The 17,879-nt window shown below is 34.8% G+C and overlaps 1 protein-coding gene across 3 annotated transcripts in view; it reads left to right on the forward strand.

Annotated features, from left to right (window-relative positions):
- ACER3 (alkaline ceramidase 3) overlaps positions 1–17,879 on the forward strand; it is a 191,205-nt gene that overhangs the window by 61,869 nt on the left and 111,457 nt on the right. For all 3 annotated transcript variants that reach the window (XM_030835995.2, XM_060303749.1, XM_030835998.2), the window contains exon 2: positions 9,764–9,874. In XM_030835995.2, coding sequence (XP_030691855.1) covers positions 9,764–9,874 — 111 coding nt within the window. The remainder of the gene's footprint in view (positions 1–9,763; positions 9,875–17,879) is intronic.

The raw sequence follows: 17,879 nt of genomic DNA on the forward strand, positions 1-17,879 counted from the left end.
CTACTGTTTTGTTTATCTGTCCTTCCTAATAGGTCTTGATATCTAGTAGTATAAATATTCTAGTTTTGTTGCTCAAGATTGTCTTGGCTCTTCTTGGCCTTTTAAATTTTCATATAAAGTTTAGAGTCAGTTTATCAATTTGTACCCAAAAAACCTGTTGGGAGTTTTATTGATATTATGTCTTGCACACCTTTTATTAGATGTGTATCTAGGTATGTGACATGTGTTGAGGTTATTGTAAATTATATGTGTAGCATCACAGTGGCAGTTACAGGTTCAAGTTGTTGGTCTGACGAGTAAAAAATGTATTTAATACTATATTTACTTAGCTTTATATAGAGATAGAGTGGGTATAGCATCTCTATCTTATCTGGATGCCCAGTGGCTACTCAAATACACAGATTCAAGTATAAAGAAAGAATTCATTGGGAGTGCAGGCAAAAAAGCAAGTCATCTACAAGAGAAAAGTTCAGACTAGCTTCTAACTTCTTCATAGTAATAGTCAATCTGGAAGACAACAGCACAGTACTTACAAACTTTTGAAAGAAAGAGAGACCCCAAAATTTTATAGCTGAGTTATCTTTTGAGTATAAAGGTAAAAGACAATATTCTCACGCACTCAAGAAGTCAGGGAATACAGCATGTATAAATCCTTGAAAAAACTATATGAAGATGAATGATGAAATCTAAACAGGTAAAACTTGGTTTAAAACAAAAAAAGCAAAATGGAAAGAAAAGCCATGGGGAGAAAGACTGGAGTTTGGCACTATATCCATTTAAATAGATACCTGAGACTAAAAACAAAGATGAACATACAATCATGATATGACCCAGGAATTCCACTCCTACGTATATACTAAAGAGAATTGAAAACATGACCACACAAAAACTTGTATATGAATGTTCATAGCAGCATTATTTACAATAGTCACAGAGTTGGAAACAACCCAAATGTCCAACTGATGAATGTATAAACAAAATGTGGTATATCCATACAATGAACTCTTTGTCAATAAAAAAGAATGAAGTTCTGGACACATGCATGCTACAACATGGATGAACCTTGAAGATGTTATGCCAAGTGAGGAGAAACAAACACAGAAGCCTACATATTGTCTGATTTCATTTATATGAAGTGTCCAGGATAGCCAAATCCAGAGACAGAAATTAGATTAGTGGTCACCAAGGACTTCGGGGAGAAGAGATGGGGGAGTGACTGCTAATGAGTCTGGGGTTTCATTTTGGGCTGATGAAAATGTTCGAAAATTAGATAGTGATCATGGTTGCACAAATCTGTGAGTACATTATAAACCACTGAATTGTACACATGAAAAGGGTTATTTTTACGATATGTGAATTATATCTTGATAAATCTGTTATTTTTAAAAAACAAGGATGAAAAATGTGGTTTGCAGAACTAAATGTAAATCCTTGACAATGTGAAATATATAGTCCTTGAAAATGTAGATATGACTAATAAAAATCAGTACATAGTGGAAGGGAGGTGGGAGGAAGTTTAGGAGTGTGAATTGCTTTGTTTCATGGCAAGGATGCATATGCTATAAAAATTAACCATGTAAAAATCAGGACTCTAATCTTTCAGTCGTTTCATACTCAGTTTTACTTTCTTTTGTTAAAACATTTTTATAAAAGAAGAGCATATCTAATAGCCTTGTAAACTTTGTCTTTTCTTTCTTAATTCCCATCCATTCATCTCTCTCTGTATGTGTAAAACTTAGCAATTCTTTTTTTTTTTTTTTGAGCTGCGTTGGGTCTTAGTTGCTGTGCACAGGCTTTCTCTAGTTGAGGCGAGCGGGGGCTTCACTTTGTTGCAATGCACGGGCTTCTCATTGTGGTGGCTTCTCTTGTTGCGGAGCATGGGCTCTAGGCACACGGGCTTCAGTAGTTGCGGTGTGCAGGCTCAGCAGTCGTGGCACGTGGGCTTAGTTGCTCCGCGGCATGTGAGCTCCTCCCGGACCAGGGATCGAACCCATGTCCCTTGCATTGGCAGGCAGATTTTTAACCACTGCGCCACCAGGGAAGTCCCTTAACAAATATTAATGATGATAATTACTGGGTGTTAGGATATTTGATGATTTAATTTTTTTTACACTTTTATGAATTGTTTAAATTTTTTGCAATAAACGTTTGTTACTTTTTAAAAAAGAGTGAAGTTATGCTAAAATAAACAAGCTACCATCTACTATAACCATTGTTAAATCAAAAAAGTAAGAAACACATAATTTTGTGAATAATACCAGGGGATAAAAGGAGAAACTGCTATCCTCAGGTTTCAGTAAGCATGCATGTATGAATTTATTCATTCTACCAGACTTTCCTGAGTGCCTGCTCTGTCCTTGGTATTGTGCCAGTCAAAAGCATACAGATATGAGTAAGACATGGTTGGTCCCTGCCCCAAAAGTTCATAGTCTTGTTACTTTTTTTTTTTTGGACAGCTCTAATTTTAGAATGTTTTGCCTTGTATTGAGTGGAAATATGCTTCTCTGTAACTTCATTGAATTTAATTTTGATGTTTTATAGCCATAGCAAGCCTCATTCACCTTTAGTTTAACATTCCTTTAAACTTTGAAGTTGATATTTGAAGACAGCAGTTATGCCATTCCTCATATGACATGTTTTATTTATTAAGTAAACGATTTCTTTGTTTTAGTATCTCTCTCAGTACTTAGGATCTCTGTTTTGTTTAAAGTAGGGTTCCACAAGTACGTAAGCATTCCAAAAAGAAGCTGAATTAAAGCAGAGAGAAGTAGGATGGTCACTATCCAGCTCTTTCCATTTTTACCTCTAAGTATTGCTTTGAGGTAGTATATTGAGATTTTCCCCCCAAGAATAGTGTACTGTCATCTTTCTGTCTTTGGATCTTTCTCTCAGAGTTGTCCTTATTCTGTCTGTCACAGTAGCCTGTATTTGTCGTCTGCAATTCCTCATTCTAATTTGTAAAACTTTGTGTTATCCTTAATTGAATTTAATGTAGTTTGTGGGACCGTCCCATATCCTCTACCTTTAGAAATGTATTTCTGACTTCCAGAGTATTGACATCTCAGCTAAATTTAATATTATCTGGACCATTGGTCATGTTTCATTTCCTTTATCTCAGTCATCAATAAAGATTTTCATTAGTTTGAATCCTAGGGCTCTCCTAAATGGCATAATATTCAACATCTTCCACAGGTTTACTTAAAGTTATTGATAACTGCTGTTTGGATATATATCTTTCAGTCTGCCTGGCTCCCTACCTTATTTTCACACTTCACCTAGGCAAATTACTTTGTTATTTGTATAATCTGGAATTTACTTAAAACATTTTTAATAGAATACTCTTTGATATAATTTTTTAAATGTTAATAAGGGTCTTCTTTGTGCAAACGCTGTGCTAGTGCATTTAAGGAGAGGAACATTGGCTGTAAGGACAGATAGACCTGGAATAAAATCTTGGCTCCACCATTTGCTTATTGTGAGAATTTGGGTAAATTATATAATCCCGTAGCTTGACTTTGTTTGTTTAATTGGGCGATAATATTTCACAATATTGTTATGAAAAGCAAATGTTAGCACGTGTAAAATGTGAATTCCAGTACCTGGTCCTTAATAATAGGCTCAGTAGATTTTATTGTTCCTTTCTCTCCTTTCAGGGTCTAACTCAAATCTTATCACATCTGTGAAATTATCCCCAACTATTTTATTCCCTTTCTAAAAGTTTCTTTAATTTTTATTTTATTAAAGTAATGCATTAAAAATAGATAAAAATCCAGCCTGTGCTAAAAAGACTTGTAACAAAACCAGAAAGCAGTGCCCTTCCCTAACTCTTTCCTCTCTACCCTCCAATTCTAATCCCCAGAGGCAAAACTTTTTTTTTTTAAAAACAGCTTTATTGAGGTATAGTTGACATGCAATAGAAAGTGCCTATTTAAAGTGTACAAATTAAGTTTTGTCATATGTATACACATGTGAAACCATCACCACAATCAAGACAGTGAACAGATCCATTACCTCCAAGTTTTCTCATGTCCCTTTGTAAGTCCTTCTCCATCCTGCTCTCTCTTCTACCCCAGCCCTACCCACAACCACTGGTCTGCTTTCTGACACTATAGTATAGGTTAGTTTGTATTTTCTAGACTTATATGAAGTGTTTTAATCCTTGTCTGCCAATTCTAACATTTGTATCAGTTCTGGGTTGGTTTCAATTGGTATTTTTTTGGGTTGTTTTTCTTCCTTTTTGTATGCCTGGTAATCTTTTTTTCGGGGGGGGGGCGCTGTGCCATGTAGCTTGTGGGATCTTAGTTCCCTGACCAGGGATGGAACCCATGCCCCCTGCACTGGAAGCACAGAGTCCTAACCACTGGACCACCAGGGAATTCCCTGCCTGCTAATCTTTTTTTTTTTGTGGTATGCGGGCCCCTCACTGTTGTGGCCTCTCCCATTGCGGAGCACGGGCTCCGGACTTGCAGGCTCAGCGGCCATGGCTCGTGGGCCTAGCTGCTCTGCGGCATGTGGGATCTTCCCGGACCGGGGCACGAACCCGTGTCCCCTGCATCGGCAGGCGGACTCTCAACCACTGTGCCACCAGGGAAGCCCCCTGCCTGCTAATCTTTAATTGGATGTCAGATATTGTGCTTCTTACCTTGTTGGGTCCTGGATATTTTTTGTATTACCATAAATAGGCTTGAATTTTGTTCTAGGATTCAGTTAAGTTACTTGGAAATAGTTTGATCCTTTCGGATTTTGTTCTAGCTTTACTGAGGTATAATTGAAATATAACATTATATAAATTTAAGATGTACAAGCGGTTGATTTGATACACATATTCATAAAATGATTACTTCCATAGCATTAGCTAACACCTCCATCCCATCACATAATTTCCATTTCTTTTTTGTGTTAAGAACATTTAAGATCTTCTTTCTCAGCAACTTTTAAGTATATAATACAGTATTATTAGCTGTAGTCACCATACTATTCATTAGATCCCCAAACTTGTTAGTCATGTAACTGGAAGTTTGTATCCTTTGAAAACATCTCCCCCATTTCCCCCACCCTCAGCCCCTGGTAACTGCCACTCTATTCTCTGTTTCTCTGGGTTTGGCTTTTTTAGATTCCACATATACGTGATATCGTATAGTATTTGTCTTTCTCTGGCATATTTCACTGAGCATAATTCCCTCAAGTTTCATCCAAGTCGTTGCAAACAGCAAGATTTACTTCTTTCTCATGGCTGAAATGATATTCTGTTGTATATATATACCACACCTTCTTTATCCATTCATCTGTTGATGGACACTTAGGTTGTTTCCATATCTTGGCCATTGTGAATAATGCTGCAGTGAACATGGGAGTGCAGGTGTCTCTTTGAGGTTCTGTTTCATTTACTTTGGATATATACCAAGAAGTGGGATTGCTGAATCATACGGTAGTTCTATTTTTAATTTTTTGAGGAACCTCCATACTGTTTCACTTAGTGTCTATACCGTTTTACATCCCACCAACACACGTTTTACAACCCTTTTCTCCACATTCTTGCCAACACTTATCTTTTTTAAAAAAATATTTTATTGAAGTATAGTTGATTTACAGTATTATGTTAATTTCTGCTTACAGCAAAGTGACTCAGTTATGCATATATATATATATATATATATTCCTTTTCATGTTCTTTTCCATTATGGTTTATCACAGGATATTGAATATAGTTCCCTGTGCTATATAGGGGAACCTTGTTGTTTCTTCATTCTCTATATAATAATTTGCATCTGCTAATCCCAAACTCCCAATCCCTCCCTCCCCCACCACACCTACCCTTTGGCAACCACAAGTCTGTTTTCTGTGTCTGTGAATTTGTTTCTGTTTTGGTAGATAAGTTCATTTTTGTCATATTTTAGATTCCACATATAAGTGATATCATATGGTATTTGTCATTCTCTTTCTGACTTCTCTTAGTATGGTAATCTCTAGGTCCATTCATTTTCCTGCAAATGGCATTATTTCATTCTTTTTTCTGGCTGAGTAGTATTCCATTGTGTATGTGTACCATATCTTCTTTATCCATTCATCTGTCAATGGACATTTAGGCTGTTTCCATGTCTTGGCTATTGTGAATAGTGCTGCTATGAATATAGGGGTGCATGTATCTTTTTGAATTATAGTTTTGTCCAGATATATGCCCAGCAGTAGGATTGCTGGATCATATGGCCACTCTATTTTTAGCTTTTTTTTATTTTTTAGAAGATGTTGGGGGTAGGAGTTTATTAATTAATTTATTTATTTTTGGTGTGTTGGGTCTTCGTTTCTGTGCGAGGGCTTTCTCTAGTTGTGGCAAGCGGGGGCCACTCTCATCGCGGTGCACAGACCTCTCACTATCATGGCCTCTCGTTGCGGAGCGCAGGCTCAGTAGTTGTGGCTCACGGGCCTAGTTGCTCCGCGGCATGTGGGATACTCCCAGACCAGGGCTTGAACCCGCATCCCCTGCATTGGCAGGTGGATTCTCAACCACTGCACCACCAGGGAATCCCTATTTTTAGTTTTTTGAGGTACCTCCATACTGTTTTCCATACTGGCTGCACCAGTTTACATTCCCACCAACAGTGTTGGAGGGTTCCGTTTTCTCCACACCCTCTCCAGCATTTTTTATTTGTAGACTTTTCAATGATGGCCATTCTGAACAGTGTGAGATGGTACCTCACTGTAGTTTTGATTTGCATTTCTCTAATAATTAGCGATAAGGTGTGAGATGATATCTCACTGTGGTTTTGATTTGCATTTCCCTGGTGATTAGTGTTGTTGAGCATGTTTTTCATGTGTGCTTAAATCTTTAATCCAGTTTGAGTTCATTTTGTAAGATAGAGGTTCAGTTTCATTCTTCTGTGTGTGGTTATCTAGTTTTCCCAACACTATTTATTGAAGAGACTAACCTTTCCCCAGTGAGTGTTTCTGTGGTATTAGTTTTAATATCCTTTTTCTTTTCTCATTTTATTTATTTGAGTCCTCTTTTTTTGAGTTAGTCTAGCTAAAAGTTTGTCAATTTTATTTTTTCAAAAAATCAGCTCTTAGTTTCGTTATTTCCACTCTGATCTTTATTTCTTTCCTTCTGAATTTGGGCTTAGTTTGTTCTTTTTCTGGCTCTTTGAGGTATTATGTCAGGTTGTTTATTTGAGATCCTTTTTCTTAATATAGGCATTTATTACTATAAACTTTCCTCTTAGAACTACTTTAGCTGCATCCCATAAGTTTTGGTATGTTGTGTTTCCATTTTCATTTGTTTCAAGATATTTTTTATTTACCTTTTGACTTCTTCTTTCCCGCATTTGTTGTTCAGGAGTGTGTTGTTTAACCTTGACATATTTGTGAATTTCTAGTTTTCCTCCTATTGTTGATTTTTAGTTTTATGCCATTGTAGTTGGAAAGATACTTCATATGATTTCAGTTTTCTTAAATTTTCTAACACTTGTTTTGTGACCTATTATATCATCTGTCCTGGAGAATGTTCTGTGTGTGCTTGAGGAAAATGTGTACTCTGCTGCCTCTTGGATGGAATGTTTTGTATATGTCTGTTAGATCCATTTGGTTTTAAGTGTAGTTGAAATCCAACTTTTCTGTGTTGATTTTCTGTCTGGATGATCTATCCATTGTTGAAAGTGGGGTATTGAATCCCCTACTATTGTTGTATTGTGGTCTGTTTCTTCCTTCAGATCTGTTGATATTTGCTTAATATATTTAGGTGCTCTGATTTGGGTGCATATATATTTACAACTGATATATCCTTTTGATGAATTAACCCTTTATTATTACATAATGATCTTCTTTGTCTTGTTACAGTTTTTGGCTTAAAGTCTATTTTGTCTGATATAACTATAGCTACCTTTGCTCTCTTTTGGTTTTTACTTCCATAGAATATCTTTTTTAATCCATTCACTTTGAGCCCGTGTATGTCTTTAAACCTGAAGTAAATCTCTTGTAGCCAGCATGTAGTTGGGTCTTGTTTTTTTATCCTTCCAGTCACTGTATGCCTTTTAATTGGAGAATTTAACCCGTTTACATTTAGAGCAATTACTGATAGATAAGGACTTACTAGTTTCATTTTATTAATTGTTTTCTGGCTGTTTTGTAGTTCCTGTATTCCTTTCTTGCTGTTTTCCTTTGTGAATTGATGCTTTTCTGTAGTGGTATACTTCAATTCCCTCCTTTTTGATTCCCTCCAGCAACAATCTTTTGTTGTGTCTAATGTAGGTTTTTGCTTTGTGGTTACCATGAGGCTTACATAAAACAACTTATAGATATAACTTTTTTCCACACTGATAGCAACCTTGCATACTAAAACTCTACCCTTTTATTATACCCTTTTAGGATTTTGATATCACAATTTACCTGCTTTTTATTTTGTATTTATTAACAAATTATTGTAGCTGTAGTTATTTTTAATACTTTTGTCCTTATATCATTGTACTAGACTTAAGTGATTAATACACCATCATATTACAGTATTACAATATTCTGAATTTGATTATGCTTAGCTTTACCAGTGTGTTATACATTTTCATATATTTTCATGCTACTAAGTAACATTCTTTCATTTCAGCTGGAAGATCTTAAATATAAGCACTTATAGCTGTAAATTTCCTACTCAGCACTGCTTTTACTACATCCCATTAATTTTGGTATGTTGTGTATTAATTTTAATTCATCTCTTAAGTATTTTCTAATTTGGTTGGTGATTTATTCTTTGATACATTGATTGTTTAATAATATTTTGTTTAATTTCCACAGGTTTGTGAATTTTCCAGTTTTCCTTCTGTTATTTATTTCTAACGTCATTCTTTTGTGGTTGGAGGAGATATTTTGTATGATAGTTTATATCTGTCTTTTTAAGTCTATTGAGACTTAATTTATGGCCTAACATATGCTGAATGTTCATGTGCACTTGAGAAGAATGTATGTACTGTTGTTGTAGGGTAGAGTGCTTTGTATATGTCCATTAATTGATATTTGTCCTGATATCAGCTCCTATGTTGAAAATCACAAATTTGGAATTTTGAATGTTTTGTGCCACTATATTCCCAGAATAAATGTATAAAATACTACCCAGAATCAATATACAAAATAGTTTAGCCATCTTTTTCCCCATTTTACTATTTATTTCTGCTATTATGGTTTCTATTGTTTCTTTGCTATTCATGTTTCAGCTTTGTTTTTGTAAACAGAGGATCAAAAATCAGATCAAGATCCGTTGCCTTTTGTTTTTACTAGAAACAGAAACTAGGAACTAAAAACATTGCCACAAAAATTAAAGTTTAAGAAGAGATGAAAAATGCAAGCTTTGATTTGTTGTCATTCATTTCAAGAGACAAATTAACTCAGTTCTGTATTTTATCTTGTCATACTGTTATCCATGGACCACCCTTTCAGTAGCATTGGTGTAAGCTGCTTTTTCCAGCTCACTTTTTGCTTATCTTTGAGGTTCTTTCTGAGATACTTTTGCTCTTTACCTTGAGAATTTAGAAGTTCCTTTATTGGATGTTCTGGTTGAAAATTCTTAGTTTCATTTGTCTGAAGGTATCTGTATTTTACGTTGATTTTTGTAAGAAATTTTTGTTGAGTAGAGAACTATTTTCCTTTAGCACCTTGTAAATATCTTTTCATCATCTTTCTAAGAAGACACCTACTTAATTTTTGCTAAGGGCTAACTGTGTATATCTTTATTTAAAATAATATTGATTAATCTCATTATCTTGTGTTTTTTTTTTTTCTATAGGGAATACAGTGAGTAACCTGATTATGATTATACCTCCAATTTTTGGTGCAATTCAGAGTGTTAGAGGTGGACTGGAAAAGCGGTACATTGCTTCCTATTTAGCACTCACAGGTATGTATAACACTTCATCTAAAAAATGATGTGAAAAATATGATGTACCATATTCAGACAGACTGTTTTTCTCATTCTTTCCTATTGTTTCTCAATTTTGTGTTGTTTATTATACAACTTGAGCACATTCTGAAACTTCTGAATTAAAACTCCACAAATCTTGCCAATATTTGAACTGTATTTTGAATAAATTAAAAAAAAAACAAGATATTTCAAGCATCCAGAAAAGAACAGGGATAATATAACAAATATATCCATGTATCTCACCATCCTTCTTTGTCAGATCTTAACACTTTGCCATATTTGTCTCAGTTCTTACTTTTTTAAAGAAATAAACTGCTATAGATAAAGTTGAAACTCCCTTTCTACTCCTGCTTGATTTTATTCCCATCTTCCTCCCAGCTCACCCTGCTAGAGTTAACCTCTATACTGAATTTGATTATCATTTTCTCACATGTTTTTGTATTTATACTATATATGTATGTATCCTTAAAAATATGAAAAGTATCATTCACATATTTTAAAACTTTGTGTAAAGGATATTCTACTATATCTGATCTTCTGCAACTTACTCCTGTTCCTCTACTTGTCTGTGAGACAGGGACTGCATCTTAGTTATCTTTGTATCCCTATTGCCTGGCAAGTTAGTGGTCCTCAGTAAATGTTACATGGAGGGATGAGTGAACTTTACCAGAGCCTAAGATGGGAAAATCACTCTTTCATGTCCTTGCATTATCATCATAAAGACAAAAATAGCAAAGAAAGTAGATTCTAGTTTGCTTCTTTTATGTAACTTTCTAAATTAAACACAATTTCTTTTGTTTTAGTTCAAGGTAGATATTATTTACACATGGGCAGAAGGGACCTCTAATTACCACAAAACTGTAAGCTGTAGTATATCATATCAGATTTTATATAATTATATTAGTCATTGCATATGAGAGAGTTTAATTTCTGAATCTGTTTCTCATATGTGTGGTGTTGTGAGGAAGTTACTTCATTCATCTTCAAAAGGAATACTTGTCCACAAACTTAGCCCTTTGCTTTAATTTCTGGGATGTTTTAAGAATGTTTATAAAATACCAACAAATCACAATCAGTAATAACAATAAGAATAAAAATATTTGAGGGACTTCCAAGTTGCCCTAGGACAATACTGACCTCCTGAGTTAGAATTTGTCCATTCATCCTTCTAGAAAACCATACAGATTAAGAAGGAAAGTAAATAAAACCACACTTAGCCCACACTTTCAGCCTTACTAAGAGAAAAAGAATACCATGAACGTCAAATCATTTTTAAACAAGAAATAAATACCACATTCTACCATAACTGTCTTTAATATTTTAGACTTGGGGAGGTTTGAAAAACTATATGGAAAAGAGGAGAGAAGAGTTGAGGGCTTAATCTGACAAAACACCAATAGAAAGAGAAAGCTTCATGATAAATGCAAAATTTCTGAAAACGTTATGAGACCTGGTAAATCATAGTACTTGATAAAGTACACAGTACTTTAAAGTACCTAGTAAAGGGCTTGAAAGTGTACAAGACCTAAAGTGGCAGTTTGGGAAAGGTATTACTTCTGGGAAAGAAATAACTAGAAAGAGGAAGATAGCCATTGGAAATGTGTAAGTGTAGGGAAAGAAGGAAGTTAGAGTGAGGAATTAAGATCCTACTGAAACAACACAACTATAAAATACATTAGACCCTGCACCCCTGCCTTGCCACCAAAACAAATAAATGTATATGAAAAAGGACACTAACCTTTACTATTCAGAAGGGGGCAGGCTTGAACTTGAAATCTTTTAAGCCACCCCAAACCTTTACTCTTTCCACAAAGTGGAACCCCCGCAAAATCAGTCTACATCCATGCAAAGCTACTGTAATAAAAAAACAGAAAATGAGAATCAATACCTTTTGGCTCATGGATGTTCTTTCCCCACAACTAATTATAAAGCAGAAAGAAACTGCAGCACGGTACTCCTAACTGAATTAGCCTCAAACCAATAAATGAATAAAAATTTAAAAACTAATAACACCTATAAAAATTAATTAAAAAAATAAAAAGTAATAACAGAAATAGCTTCCTCACCCCCCAAAAGAAATAAAATTAGAATTGATTAAACTTAGGAAAGAAATTAAGCCTGAATTACAATGTGTTGAGTATTTAATAAGGGCTATTTAAGAAAGAGAAACAAGCAAGAGAATGAAAATGAGATAAAGAAATAAAAAGGGTCAGAGAGAAAGCGATTGAAATGGAAGACAAAGAAGATTCAATACAACTGTAATTGGAGTCCCTGAGGAAGGAAAATAAAACAATGAAACAGATCTTATATTTAAAATTGTAATTTTCAAATTAATTTGAAAGAAGACTTTTTGGAAATGGAAGAAGACCCATATCTAGATATTGAAAAGTCCATTTTTGTCTCATAAAACTGACTTGGAATGGTCAACTCTGAAAGAGATTAGTAAAATTACTGGATTTTAAAAGTGAAAAAAATCCTCACAGCTCCAGGGAAAAAGACCAGACTACTTATAAGGGCAAGAAAATTAGGCTGGCACTAGACCTCATCAGCAACATAAAAAGAAAGGCATCAGTGGAACTGCATTTTTAGTGCAAACCAAAGATTTTATATTCCAACCAAATTGTTTTTCAGTTATCCAGGTTATAGAAAGATAGTTTTAAACATACAGGTACTCATTGAAAACTGTACACATGACTCCTTCCTGATGAATCCATGAGTACTGCTCTCTCTGATTTAGTACCTGCTAGCCAAATGTAATTTAAATTTAAATAAATGAAAATTAAAATGCAAATTTCAGTTCCTCTGTCACACTAGCCACGTTTCAAGTGCTCAGTACCCATATGTGGCTTATGGCTACTGTATTGGGCAGTGCAGATATAGAACACTGCCTTCATCACAGAAAGTTCTACTGACTGCATTGTACTAGAGAATGATGTTCATCCAACTAAGAGAAGACTGGGCAAACTTGGGCAAAATGTCTGATGATGAGCATTTAACACATTTAACTATAGATCTAAGACTAAAACAGATGTAATAAGGACTGAAGAATAGTATATGGATATTTTATGGTCTGGTAAAGTAGAGAGCATGCAGTTTTTTAAATGGGAGAAGGAAAGGACAAAGTAGAATAAGTTCATTGACTATTGCCTATGTAGTAAGTTGAGTATTGAAGAACATGATCTAAAAGTAACAAACTAGATAGTAAAAGGTTAAGGAAAAAAAGGGGAGAACTCAGGGTTCTATAAAAGGCATAAGTACAAAAGTAACCCCTAGGCCAAAAAAGCCTCTTTTCTAAATACCAAAAGAATTAAGTACAAAAAAGACATTTCACTTAGAGAAATACATTAAATATAAAGTAATATATGTAACTATTTTAATAAAACAATATGACAGAGTTGAGATTAAACATCAGTCATATGAATCAAAATGAATCAGCTTAACTTAATATCAAAAGAAAAAGATTTTTGAATTTGATCAGCAATTAGGATTGAACTTTATGCTATATACAAAAGACACATCTAAAACTAAAGCAAAGTGATTCAGAAAAGTTAGAAACAAATAATAAGAAAGCAGGGGTAGTGATCCTGATATCATATAAAGTGGAATTCCCTTCAAAAAGCATTGTGTGACAAAGAAGGATGTTTTTAATGTTGAAGCCATGATTCAAAGTGAAAATACAAGTTTTTAATAACTCTGTACCAAATAATACAACCACCACTATTATATGGCAGAAACTACAAGAGCTACAAAGAGAAATAGATAGAAACATACGAATAATAGAAGATTTTAATATGCCACACTCAGTACAGGACAGATGAAGTGAACAAAATATATCAGTAATATCTGGAAGACCTAAAGAGCATAACCAATAAAATAGATCTTATGGCTTTATGCTGAACTTTACACCCTTATATTAGAGAATATACCTTCTTTTGAAGTACACATAGAACACTGATAAAAACAAAACAGTAAGTTCTATTAAGTAGAAATATTAAAACAACATCCTCTGGTCACAGTGCATCCATGCTAGAAATTAACAACAAATTCAAACCATAAAAAAGCTCTTCCTCTTTGAAATTTTAAATCTTCTGTTAACTCTTGGTTGAAAGGGAAAATAGAAATGGAAATTATAGGAGTCCTAAAATACAGTTGTAACAAAAAGTCTGCATATCAAAATCTATGGGGATTTATATAAAGCAGCCATCAGAGCATAATACATAGGCTTAAACAATTAAATAATAATAAAAGATAAAAACTAAAGGTAAAAATTAATTAAAATCCCAACTCAAAAGGCAAGAAAAAGACTGCAGAATAAACCAAATGAAAGTTTAAGGGAGGAAATTATAAAGATAAAAGCAGAAAGTAACAAGATAGAGAACAGAAAAACGTTCTAATTAATGAATCAAAATCTATTTTTTTTAAGAAAAAGTAGACAACTAGCTAACTTTAGAAAAAAGGAAGCAAACATAAACATTAAAATAAGAAATGACAAAGAGGAAATATCCACTGAATCAAAGGAAAGAAAAATTTTAAATCTCTATGTAAATAAATAAATTGGATAATTTCCTAGGAAAATACAATTTGTCAAAATTGACCCCAAAGATAGAAAGCTTTAAACAGACCAATTTCTGTATAGGAAATAGAGTAACTTATTAAGGAATTCCTCCACAAAAGTACTGGGTCCAGATAGTTTCACAGAGAGTTCCAATCAACCTTCAAAGACCTGATAGTCCCAATGCTACATAAATTTTTTCAAGCATAGAAAAGAAAACTTCCAAATTCTTTTTATGAGGCAAACAACATTGTTATGTAAACCTAATAAAAATGCCATAAAAAAGAAAATTAAGGACTAATATTGTGAATGAATATCAGTGCAGATATACTAAGTAAATTATTAGCAAACAAAAAGGAATGATACTTTTTGTAAGTACTACTGATACATGTAACAACATGGATGAACCCTAAAAACATTATGCCAGGTGAAAGGAACCAAAAGACGCAAAGGACCACAGATTATATGACCCTATTCATATGAAATTTCTAGAAAAGGCAAAATTATAGAGATAAAAACAAATCATTAGTTACTTGGGGTTTAGAGTGGATGTTGACTGCTAATAGGCATAAGGGAACCTTGGTGGGTGATGGACTTATCACAGAACTGGATTGTGATGATGGTAGCACAACTCTTTAAATTTACTAAAACTCCTAAAACTGTACACTTACAATGAGTGAATTTAATGGTATATCTCAGTACTTGTTTAAAAAATAAAAACCAGGAAATGGAGGAATGTGCACACTATGTGAAAGAAGGGGGGATAGTTAGTCCTTACATCTCAGAGGTGGTGTTGAAGGAAGAAAGAAAACAGTAGAGCAGGAAAAAAAAAAATGTATATATATATATATATATATATACACACACACATATATATATATATGTCAGTGATAGCATGTATAGGTGCTATAACTCTTCCCTAGTAGAATACAACTACTTTCCTTGTCAGGTAGAATCCAGGCAGCCACTCCTGATTGTTCAAGATAGATGAATCCTATTTGTCACTCTGAGGATTTTCTGTTCTCTCTTAACAAGGATCTGGGTCTTATTAAGAGATTTCCTTTGCATGTTAAAGACCTAAAGTTATTTTCTGATCTTTATACAGATAACGATGATTTGAGAAACTATTCCACATACAGTAATCTGCCCTCTTCTAATATTCTTGTGAATATATGGAGGAACATATTTTCTAAATTATTTTTTCCTGTAACCTTCTTCCAACTGAAGAAAGTTGGGGGATATTTTTTATTTTTTTTTATTTTTTTTTTTTATTTTTTATTTTTTTTTTTTTACCTTTTATTTATTTATTTATTTATTTTTAAACATCTTTATTGGAGCATAATCGCTTTACAATGGTATGTTAGTTTCAGCTTCACAACAAAATGAATCAGTTATATATATACATATGTTCCCATATCTCTTCCCGCTTGCGTCACCCTCCCTCCCACCCTCCCTATCCCACCCCTCCAGGCGGTCACACAGCACCGAGCTGATCTCCCTGTGCTATGCGGCTGCTTCCCACTAGCTATCTACCTTACGTTTGGTAGTGTATACATGTCCATGCCTCTTTATTGCTTTGTCACCGTTTACCCTTCCCCCTCCCCATAGCCTCAAGTCCATTCTCTAGTAAGTCTGTGTCTTTATTCCTGTTTCACCCCTAGGTTTTTCATGACATTTTTTTTTTCTTAAATTCCATATATATGTGTTAGCATACGGGTCTCTTGCAGACAGCAAATATATGGGTCTTGTTTTTGTATCCATTCAGCCAATCTGTGTCTTTTGGTGGGAGCATTTAGTCCATTTACATTTAAGGTAATTATCGATATGTGTGTTCCCATTCCCATTTTCTTAATTGTTTTGGGTTTGTTATTGTAGGTCTTTTCCTTCTTTTGTGTTTCTTGCCTAGAGAAGTTCCTTTAGCAGTTGTTGTAGAGCTGGTTTGGTGGTGCTGAACTCTCTCAGCTTTTGCTTGTCTCTAAAGGTTTTAATTTCTCCATCAAATCTGAATGAGATCCTTGCTGGGTAGAGTAATCTTGGTTGCAGGTTTTTCTCCTTCATCACTTTCAATATGTCCTGCCACTCCCTTCTGGCTTGCAGAGTTTCTGCTGAAAGATCAGCTGTTAACCTTATGGGGATTCCCTTGTGTGTTATTTGTTGTTTTTCCCTTGCTGCTTTTAATATGTTTTCTTTGTATTTAATTTTTGACAGTTTGATTAATATGTGTCTTGGCGTATTTCTCCTTGGATTTATCCTGTATGGGACTCTCTGTGCTTCCTGGACTTGATTAACTATTTCCTTTCCCATATTAGGGAAGTTTTCAACTATAATCTCTTCAAATATTTTCTCAGTCCCTTTCTTTTTCTCTTCTTCTTCTGGAACCCCTATAATTCGAATGTTGGTACGTTTAATGTTGTCCCAGAGGTCTCTGAGACTGTCCTCAGTTCTTTTCATTCTTTTTTCTTTATTCTGCTCTGCAGTAGTTATTTCCACTATTTTATCTTCCAGGTCACTTATCCGTTCTTCTGCCTCAGTTATTCTGCTATTGATCCCATCTAGAGTACTTTTAATTTCATTTATTGTGTTGTTCATCGTTGCTTGTTTCATCTTTAGTTCTTCTAGGTCCTTGTTAACTGATTCTTGCATTTTGTCCATTCTATTGTCCATTCTATCTCCAAGATTTCGGATCAACCTTACTATCATTATTTTGAATTCTTTTTCAGGTAGACTGCCTATTTCCTCTTCATTTGTTAGGTCTGATGGGTTTTTATCTTGCTCCTTCATCTGCGGTGTGTTTTTCTGTCTTTTCATTTTGCTTATCCTACTGTGTTTGGGGTCTCCTTTTTTGCAGGCTGAAGGTTCGTAGTTCCTGTTGTTTTTTGTGTCTGTCCCCAGTGGCTAAGGTTGGTTCAGTGGGTTGTGTAGGCTTCCTGGTGGAGGGTACTAGTGCCTGTGTTCTGGTGGATGAGGCTAGATCTTGTCTTTCTGGTGGGCAGGTCCACGTCTGGTGGTGTGTTTTGGGGTGTCTGTAGACTTATTATGATTTTGGGCCGCCTCTCTGCTAATGGGTGGGGTTGTGTTCCTGTCTTGCTAGTTGTTTGGCATAGGATGTCCAGCACTGTAGGTTGCTGGTCGTTGAGTGAAGCTGGGTGCTGGCGTTGAGATGGAGATCTCTCGGAAATTTTTGCTGTTTGATATTATGTGCAGCTGGGAGGTCTCTTGTGGATCAGTGTCCTGAAGTTGGCTCTCCCACCTCAGAGGCACAGCACTGACTCCTGGCTGCAGCACCAAGAGCCTTTCATCCACAGGGCTCCTTAATTTGGGATGATTGGTTGTCTATTCAGGTATTCCACAGATGCAGGGTACATCAAGTTGATTGTGGAGCTTTAATCCGCTGCTTCTGATGCTGCTGGGAGAGATTTCCCTTTCTCT

This window comes from Globicephala melas, chromosome 8 (assembly GCF_963455315.2).
Source record: "Globicephala melas chromosome 8, mGloMel1.2, whole genome shotgun sequence".
In the NCBI taxonomy this organism is placed as follows: Eukaryota; Metazoa; Chordata; class Mammalia; order Artiodactyla; family Delphinidae; genus Globicephala; species Globicephala melas.